Genomic DNA, 10,873 nt, shown 5'->3' with positions numbered 1-10,873 from the left:
TTTTACTTAACAAGTATAAATAAACTTTTATTAACAGAGACAATAAAAGCAAGAAATGCCTTTTTTTTTCCTACCCCCTCTGTAGTTTGGTATTATGTTTATAAAATGACTTTGCAGACTCCAGCACTTACATGCCGGTTTTTTTTTGTATATTCTCCTTGGTAACTAATTTTAAGCAAATCATCCACATTTTTTTGTGTCAAAGTTATCAGAACATATCCTGCCATATTTCATTAGAGTGAACTTAGATCCTTTAATTTTATATGTCCAAATCTTTCTTCTTGAAAGACCTATTGGTAAATGAAATAATTCCTAATTCTTTTTTGCTACTGATGGTGTACACATATACCACATTTTGCCACTAAATTTTCAAAACAAGTAGTACCTCTACTCACTCTCTGTAAAAATAAAATTGTGACAACATGTTATAATATGTTCTAAATTTTACATTTTCTGAAAAAATATATATATATATCTTGGTGACTAAATGAACAAATGTACTTGGAGAAAAAAGGGATTGTCACAAAAAATATCTTCCTGTAAAGAAAATCCTAAACACTTTTAATTTTGATTTTATTATTTTAAATACATACAAATAAAGTATATTATTATCAGCATGGTGTGTCTTTTAGGAATGATTTTCAATTTAATTATTCACTGGTTTTGAACAGCATACACTTTTAAGCTTTAGATATGATTAAGTTCTATTCAGAATGGAACCTATGAAAAAATCTCCAAAAAAATCGATAATAATAATTTAACTCCTTTTACTCACTAACTAACATACAACTATGAATGTACAGATCCAAAAATAAAACTCCCTTCCAACCTGAAAACAATTATACTCGTCACTTATTTTTTTCTACTCTTAACATGTTATTGACCAATTTAATCCACAAATCTTTAGTTTTTGAACTACTGTATAGTTTCCAATATCAAAGACACTCTGCTTTCTCTAATATTTAATATGTTTATAAATATACTGCAAACAACACATGAAAATAACAACAACCACTACATCATGGCTCATATAGTCATGCTTTAAGCTGCTTAAGATTAGAAAGTATATCTTTTATTATGAATGGAGTTTCCAAACCAATAAATTTTATTAAAAATTAAGAGTATCATGAAAACAGGTTAAGCATAAGAAATTCCTTGATAGATTGAGGTAGTGGAAGACTTTTGATTGCCCAATCAGCTCTTCTTTCTAAATACTGTCGGACAACCACACGGCAAAGATCCTTCAGTCTCGGAAACCGAAGAGCTTGTACCATCAAATATTCTCGCAGAAATGGATCCCAAATTTCACTTAATAAAGAATCATCCTTCAGCCATTTTTGATTTCTGAGATCACCCCCTACAGCAATTGCCATACTAACTAGATTCTGTTTTCCATCTTTTGCCATATGAAATAAAGGAGAAAGTCCTAATGCATCTGGTGTATTGGGATTACATCCAGCTCGAAGGAGTTTCTCAGCTAAAGCATCCTCTCTCAGAGCAACAGCCAAATGAAGAGGAGACTGTCCTAAAGGTGTTTGAGAAGTAAGATCACAATCATTATGAAGAAGTGCTTCCACTACACAGACATCATTTTCCAAGACTTTTAGATTTTTTGGTTTTTGACTTGCTCCACGAATGGTTGCCAGAAGAGGTGTTTCACCCTGTTTATTTGCTAAATTTACCTACAGCAGTACAGAAAATACTAATTACAAGAAGTAAAAATGGATTATAATAGTCAAAAACGTTTTTGTTGTACTTTGCATATTTATTACTAAACAGAGATTGCAATGATATGGAAAAAATTAATACAAGTTAAATTTATTTCGCTAGTTCCATGAGTTAAATAGAAAAACATTTTATTACATATATCAAAATACATTATAAATTAATTCAAAAATGAAAAAATTTTTTTCCATAACCAGTCTTTGTTGTCATTACTAAAAACTCATAATGGATAATGTCTAAAACTATAACACCCAAACATGTTGAGGATACTCCAGCTATATCAGACAAGATACAGACACTGATATCAAATGAGCCAGCAATTAAGGAAAATCAGTTAAGGTTAGGAGTTGACTGGTTGAACCCACAACATCAACTCCTATTGACTTTTGCTACCTACATCCAGTTGTTGGAAGGTAGTTACCCTTAATATTTAAATACAGCCTTAAAGTAAAAAGAAGCAACCCTAAATTTCTACACCATAAAACTCCACAGGAAAACTGTAAACAAAGGTTTTAATCACATTTAACATCATTTTACAGAGGCAATAGAACCAGGGGTGCTGTAGCACCCATACTTTTATATATTTGACTTATATAGCAACTGTAAGTTATATTAATTTTTTTAGGGAACATGCCCTAGACCCTCTAGATTAAGCTAACTCATACTTTCAGTCTCTCATTGTAAAATCTGCATGTCTAGCCAAGCAACCCCCCCACTCTGCAGCTCCTACCAACACCACTGTTTTGTGATTATTAAATAAAAGGCTGGGAATCTTACAGAAATATAAGATGGTCTATTACTATTATTATGCATATTATTACCTTTTATACATCTCATAAAAAGATGGACATTGGAAGTATTTATATATAAAATAAGAAATAAATCACAATAGGTATTACAGATTATTATTCCTTTAATATGGTACATCTTATTGTTTATTATTCAATAACAAATTTAATTTTACAAATTGTGTATGCACAGCTTTTCAGTATTCCTAATTAGTAAACTAGCAAGGAAAAATCAATTACTGAAGTGTGTGCAGTTCAGTCTGTAGGATAAAGTTTTCATCAATGTTTATCTTAGTAAGATTACATATACTTGTAGATATTTAAATGCTAGATCACTGACAAATGGATGTTATTAAATTTTACAAATCTCTGTTAGTTACCAAAACAAATAAACATCTACAACAAATGACTGACAAATAGTTTTGTGTCTAATGAAAGAACAAATTACATGAACATATGACAAAAAATCATGTTATCAACTGTACCCTGTCCTTCAAACTTTGTACAGGATGACACTTTTAATTTATTGCTATTATTTTGTATAATTTGTTAATATTTAAGATTTGTTAACAAGAATAAACAAAATGATGAAAAGTATATACATCGTAAACATTGTTTCAATATAAGTTAAATAGCTTTCTCACAGATATAACAGATAAAGTAGAAGTTGATAAATGTAGGATTTATACATTCTTGATAAAGAGAAACACACTTGCAATAACAATGCATCTCAGGATAGCTGGTATGGGTATTACAACTTTTATTAATAAAGCAGAGAACATCATTTTGACCTTCCTAGGTCATCTTCAGGTTAACAGAGATACACAAAGCTTTACACACTTCTCTCTCTCTCTCTCTGTGTGTGTGTGTGTGTGTGTGTGTGTCTGTGTGTGAAACTTCTTGTTCTTACCTCAGCACCAGCAGCTAGAAGAACAGATACCAGATCAAGGCTGGTGTGGGGTCCACTGGTGGCATGAAGAAGGGGAGAGTTACCCATTGTATCTTTAATATTAACTTTTGCTCCTTGCGCCACAAGATATTTAACAATACGGGCATTTCCTTGCATGCAAGCACAACCAAGTGGTGTCCGTCCATCATGATCCATTCGTTCAAGGTCACTTCCTGCCTCCACTAACATCTTTACTATTTCTATTTAAAAGGATAACTTTTAGGATTATTTTCTGTAGTGATATATCAGTTCAAACCATCTGCTTAAGAACAAGGTTCTAAAATTAACTACAACATCTGTTATTAGTTCCAAGACTTATATTTTGGAATTAAATCTAAGAACAACAGACCCTCCTATTGGAAATTCTTTTATAATATGCATGAAAGTTAAAAATACATCATCCAGATGTATATGCACTTACAAAAAGTTTTACATGTCTTAAACTAGAATATTGCCATCCAATAAAATGTGAAGTTTGGATAGAATATTAAAGATTCACAGCCAGTAAAGCAGGAAATAGATATCCAATATAAAATTCAGATTCTAGGAATTTTTTCCAATTTAAAATTTTTAGGGAAGAATAACAAAATTTACTGCTCACATTTGTAACTGAAAAGAAAAATAAATATTTTTAGGCCAATATTTAAAAATGAAATAGTTATCAATATTTTACAACTATGTGAAAAGCACAGTGCTACTAAAATTGTTTTGGAAGTGTGATGTTTATCTACTCTGCTCACAAATGGTATTGAAACATTGTTTCTAGTGTGTTGTAAGAACACAGACTTACCACTGTGCCAGTGGGAGGGGGCTTGTACTTGATAAATGCAAGGGATAGATTTAGCTATGATGTAGCACTGGGATACTTAACTTGTGGGAGGCTCCTATTATATTAAGCTAAATTTTATAATGTCTATACACACACAAACATGAAAGGAAAAGTTTAAATTAATCTAGAAAAGGTACCTGTCCCCAGTGACATGAAAGTTTAAGTCAGTCTATTAATTTAGTTATTTTATTGCCTTTATAAAAAAGTTAATTGTGTTTCACTATTGATTTCACTCAGAGCAAAAGCTCTCGGCTACTTCTACCACCCATTAGAAAATGTAATAATTGAGTATTTCAGTCATGCTAAGAGCTGCTCAACAATAACATATGATAAATCTTAATTTTTATTCATTAAGTCACATCACATTTTGAAATGTGAATAATAGTGTGATTAATTCCTAACAGTTTGGTATAGAATATCCTACTTAAAAAAACAACTTTGCATCAACATTATTCATGTCTGTTCTCCCATCATTTCAAAAATGAATGTTGAGCTTTACCTGTATGCACAGCTTTTCAAATGCAGCAAAGAAAGCAACTGCCATAAATGAGAGACAGCCAAACAGCACAGTTTGCAACACATAAATCTATTAAAATAATAAACATTATTTTTAATGCTGAATTTATTATAACTGAAAACATTATAACACTTAAAATTATTTCATAATTTTCCTAATTAATTAGATAATTTGTTTTCTCATTGCTACAAATTCTGATATAATCTCATTTATATTTATTGGTCACAGGATATCTATTTCAATAAAGAGGATGGTCAAAACATTCCAGCCTTTGCTGGCCAAAAACATTCTTGTTAAACAATAAATAACAGCTAACTATGTATTGTCAATGTTCAGTTTTTGTTCAAATTGCATAAAGTATAAAAATGTTAACTTAAAAATAACTTAATGTGACTTGCCATCATTCTTTAAACAATTATTGTTCAAGGTATGATATCTTAACACACTGACTGCCATGTGTCGTACCTGTGGGTCACAACCAACTTTTAGTTAAGACTGTGTGACACACCAATGGGTCACAAACAGTTATGTTTCAAAGCCAAATTTATCTTGCAGCATATGAGTTTATGTGAGTGGGGCATGTGCCTAGTTGTTAATGTGATACTGGAAAGTGTAAATAATAAAATATACTTAGATTAAATAATCACATTGACACTGAACTATCATCAAAAGGCATTTATGCAATTGTAAAATATGTTATTTTGTGAGCAAAACATTATCAGAAAATCCATACTAAAGTGACTGCACAAAATGCTGTACAATGTTAGGCTGAAACACAATACATTACTTTAATTGTACAAAATAAAGTTACTTTTTAGGCTTAATATGTAAAATAAATATCTCACCTAGTGAAGGTTGTTGAGCTGCAAGATGAAGAGCGGTATGTCCATAATTTGTGACTGCTTTAACATTAGCTCGATTTTTCAACAGCAGATTTATCATACAAATACGTCCATGTGAGGCAGCAATGTGGAGTGGGGTTTGACCAGTTGGGTCATACTGATTAATGCTGCAACCCCATTTTAACAGCAACTGGACTGTAACAAAACAAAATTCACTGGTTTTACCAAACATAAATATTTACACAGACAATTAATGGCAAAAGAATTTTCTTTCATCTCTCAGAAGAATGATTTCTAAAAAGTCTTAACTGATAAATACTTTACACTATACAATTAGATGATAATGTATTACAAGACTATGAAAAACAATACTGATATTCTAAAAGCAAAATAAAAATCTGACCATTTGTTTCTAAACAATAGTAATACAGGATCACTTAAATATTATACATACAGTAGTTACAACCACCAATGACTTGTACTTTCCAACCCTTACTGTTCATGTTTTAACTTGTCTGCTGCATAGGTAACTAGCATCTATTAAAAAAATTCTCTGCAGTCTTACAATAAAATTAATTCAAATATTAAAATATAAGGAAATTACAGTTATAACCAATTATCTGGTATAGCATGTGGATAGGATACCCTTAAGGATAAAATAATCAGAATATGTTATCCAGAAACATGGATAACTAATACAGTAAGTGATACAGTAAAGAATACTAGCAGTAATGCAGTATTTACTTTGCATAGACATCAATGATGTAGGGAAGGGTAGGTCAAGGAACAAACAGAAAGTGTGGAAAATCATTAAAATATAAATTCTTAAATACTTATGCTAGATATCTTCATAACAGAAACAAAAAATGTTGTCTTTAAGTAAAAACAAGGTTAATTTATCAAAGTGTTATGGAAGAAATTAAAGAAAAAGGAAGTTTAAATTGCTGCTATGATAATAAATTTAGAAAATTATAAATCATAAAGTGACTGGTCAAAAAAAACATTAAGAACAAGAAAAACAACTGGCTGAAAATACAAAAACTGACAGCAAGAATTTTTTTTAAAAATTAAGTGTAAGCTTATTTTCTGATGATTATGAGATGACTGCAGTACTCAATTACACTTTTTCTTCACTTTTCACTAATGAATTTTTAAACAATATTCCTCATCCTGAACAGTTTCTAGGTGAAAATAACATTAAAAAAGATGATCACATAATTAGCCGGTAACTCCTGTTTCACCCTGTATTTAAGCTTATTAAAGGAACATCTAATTTTGATAATAAAGCTAACTTCAAGGGGGTAATTATAATGTCATTAGCACTGATTATTTATTTTGTAATTACTAATAGTTAATAATACTTATAAAAGCAGATATTCTGTCATCTCTGTAAAGTAGGTTGACACCACTATTTTGGTTTCTGAGATAACATGTGATAAAACAGAAGCAAAAGAAAGAAGAAGTGATTCAAAATTTTGCTATGATACTTACAGGCATTCCAAGAACTTGTAACTCAATCATTACATAAATATTGTTATAAAAGGAAATACTGTGTACACTGTAAAGTTCTGATGACCAATTGAAGAGATATTTGCTATTTTGATGAACAATCCAAGCCATCCCTACAACAGCACTTTTACCTGCTTGATAAATGCAACATATAAATGTTCCCTCTCGTTGTTTCAATCCATGTGAAGAATACATTTTTTTCACATGCACCAGTATCAGCTCAATATGCACTACTAATTTTAGTTTAGGGGCTGGGAGATATTTTTGGATCAACCCTACTGAATCATTAGGTCACCTTGCAATGCTATCAGTTGGTCATTTGGGCTTTAGGCCTATCATGCTGAAACACTTCATTGTTACTGAGGATGTACTTGGCTGGAATAATGAAGGAAGTGCACAGCACTTGACTGATTTGTTGTGAGGCCTTGCAACTTAATGTGAACACTAATTCATGTGGGTTTTCAAAAATTTAAAATAGAGTAGAAAAGAAGCACAGTATTCTAGTTCATCAGCTTTTAAGCTACTAAGCAGTGTGCTGTTGCTTGTGGTAGAGCAAATATAATTTTAGTATACATGTATAAAAATATTTAATACAACTCTAAAAAGGATATACTTTCATTGGATAAGTTACCAGTTAAGCCTCACATGAAGTAGTGTGTTTAGTCTTGGACTATTTAAGTTAGGAAGAAGTCACTAAACTGTAATGAAGGGTTCAGAGGAAGACTACCAGGATGATACTTGGGATGGAAAGGTGTGTCATAAACAGGTTAAAACATCTAAAATTGTTTTATTTTGAAAAAAGAAGAAAGACAGAGGATCTGATGGAATTGGCAATGTTAATATATCACCTTTTTTTCATATTTAATGTGATAACAGTAGTACTAGTAATTAAAATATATACTTTGGTAATGTTGAAGTCACCTTCAGCTAAGACAGTTTTATTTTCCTAAAAGAGTGGTAGCCTTTGAAATGGATTGCCTGTAAATGTAGTGGAGTTATAAATTTAAAGAAGTTTGACACTATTTAAGCTATTTAGACTAAACATTCTTATTTTCATGTTATACCCTGTAGTCATTCTAGAACAGAAAAAAACATACTTTATATTTATTTCCTAACTTTTTTTGGTGGTTACGAGTTTAGTCAAATTTAGACCCTACATAGTTAGGATAGAGAATGCAACAGGCAAAATGCATTGTCTTACTGAAAACAAACATTTAAAATGTGCTTAGGAGGTTTTAAGAGATTACATAAATATTTGAGACTTATGAGACAAAGAATAGTTTTTTAATTATAACATGCAAATTGTTTTGCAGTCGGACTAGCTGTGAAACAAACTCAACATTTTTACAAACAAATATTTAGTAAAAAATACTTCATTAAAAAATTTGATATTTTGTGTACAAAAAACTTGCAATCTTTACTAAAATTCCACCAAATTTTGTGAAAGCACACATACCACATCAAAATACTCAAATATTTAACTTGTTTGTATTATACTAAATCTGTTGAGAAAGGGTTAAGAGAAGGTTTGATTAGATATACAACTGAAATGGACTGGCTTTGAGATTTGTTTCTAAATTTAGTTTAGTGGATGAGACAAACTAGACAGATAGGTCTCTTGTCCTTAAATTATATACATGTACACTATAGGGTAATACTTGAAATTCTGTTGTTCTTAATTATCACTGATATATTATGTCCTCCTATGATACACATATCTAATAAGCTATCACTAACAAATGTCCACTCAACAAATCTCTTTTTCATGTACAAGTAAAAGATGTGATCACAGGTATCCTAACAACATATACCCACTTTATGCATATAATGTCATTCTTCTAAAAAAGTACAAGATATGGGATAGAAATAAGGAAAGCACTGATCCAAAAGCCACTGATATTGAAAATAGTAACTATTATTTGACAGTCTGTGAGTGTGTTTGCTTATAACTGACAAATCACTGGACTGTTTATTATCAAACCTGAAACATACCCTTAGGGCCTTCCCAAAGGGTAATGTAGCCTTGCTTTCCAACCACAAACCAGATTTCTTTGTTTGCAGCTAAGGTAACATACTATACTTGTCTTAGTTATAGACAGAAATATATTTTAGAGATAAGTTCTTTTCTGAAATTTATTTTAGTTATAAATTGTAAAGTTCAAGTCAGGTAGACTTCTGAAATACTGTATGCCAGAGCATCCACAATGAAATGAAGGAGGAAGCTGGAGCACGTATTAACAAAAGACAACTAGATCACCAGATGCTGAGCTCCAGAACAGGAAAAGTAACATACCTTTCTAGACCACACTAACCATACTACCAGTGATAGTTAATGGTATAGATTCATCTAAAAGAATTGAGTGGAGAGGACTATCTGTAAAAAGACTGACTAAAAGTGTAAACACTCAGAAGGAAAAGCACTGTTTTCACAACAGTACTTGAAGATGCAAAGTTTACAACATGACTGTCATAAAGAAAAATCAGGCATGTAGTGGAAAAGTGTAGAACGTTAAAAAGCTGGTGCATGTAATGCATTAAGAACATTCATTACCAAAAGTTGTGACTGTTGACAGTGAGAACTACTCAACAAAAAAAGGCTTCTAATATTTTATAAATAAATCTGTCATTTGAATTACATATGGTACAAGCCAAGATTAAAATAAACATGATTCTACACCTCTGTATTGATCACAAACTTCAAAGGAAATACAATTATATTACCATCTTTTTCCATACTTAATGGAGAGAATGTTAGGGCTAGGAACAAGTAAATTTTTGCAGGGTTGAAGTTACTTTCAGCTGAAAATATCTCATTTTTCTAATGTACATACATGTAAAACAAACTAGCTAAAACTTCAAAATTCAAATCAACAACCACAATATAAAAATGCCTTCACAAAATTTAAAAATCTGGTTTTACTTAATGGGTTGTTATAAAGATCACATGAAAAAAAAATCTAAATTACTGCTGAGAATCAATTGAGGAACATTATGATACATTAGCTTTATGTTTATGTACTTTCCAAGAATAAAAGTTTAGTTTTATCACAAAATTTTAATTTAGCTTGTATTCTGAGTGAGTAAATACCTGTGAGTCTTTACTGAATAAACAAAATGCTTTTCTCTTGATTTAAGTAATGGCTATTTTTCTCAAAAATATTAACAAAACTACTAACAAATTAAGTTTTAATAAACTTATCTGTAAAAGAAATACTAATTCTACAGACCACCAAAATGATAGTTTTCAAATTACATGAACATGTATTGTTAATATTATGATTACACTACAAATCTCCATATCAACATCTAAATGATAGTTTCAGTTTCCAAATTACATGCTTAGATACTATTAGTATTCTAATCAAACATCTTTACAAACCATAAGCCTTTTTCTCCCAAGTTACAGCATGTGTGCATGCTTCAGAAACAGAAAGAATAACAAGACTTATTAGCATGATTTTTCTATTAAATTAGTAGCTCTATTTGCACAGAATAAACAGTGAATTTCTTTTTTTTGATAATGAATTATGGTTCCATGCTACTTACATCAATTATGTAACATTATGTAAAACTATTAGAACACATTATATGCACTATAAATTCTTTATTTATATATATGACACACCCACACACAGTTTTTAAAAACATTATAGAATTTCATTATGGAAGCATAACTAAAAATATTATATTAATAAAATAATGATATACTAGTCA

The 10,873-nt window shown here is 30.5% G+C and overlaps 1 protein-coding gene across 3 annotated transcripts in view; it reads right to left on the bottom strand.

Annotated features, from left to right (window-relative positions):
- The window catches only part of LOC143252851 (uncharacterized), a 32,901-nt gene continuing 22,028 nt past the window's right edge, over positions 1-10,873 (bottom strand). For all 3 annotated transcript variants that reach the window (XM_076505623.1, XM_076505625.1, XM_076505624.1), the window contains exons 3-5: positions 5,654-5,845; positions 3,424-3,662; positions 1-1,682 (exon numbers count right to left, since the gene is read on the bottom strand). In XM_076505623.1, coding sequence (XP_076361738.1) covers positions 1,125-1,682; positions 3,424-3,662; positions 5,654-5,845 — 989 coding nt within the window. In that variant the 3' untranslated portion in view covers positions 1-1,124. The remainder of the gene's footprint in view (positions 1,683-3,423; positions 3,663-5,653; positions 5,846-10,873) is intronic.

The sequence above is a fragment of the Tachypleus tridentatus genome, chromosome 6 (assembly GCF_004210375.1).
Source record: "Tachypleus tridentatus isolate NWPU-2018 chromosome 6, ASM421037v1, whole genome shotgun sequence".
Lineage (NCBI taxonomy): Eukaryota > Metazoa > Arthropoda > Merostomata > Xiphosura > Limulidae > Tachypleus > Tachypleus tridentatus.
The sequence above is the reverse complement of the archived record's forward strand: the minus strand, read 5'-3'. Positions and strand labels throughout refer to the sequence as shown.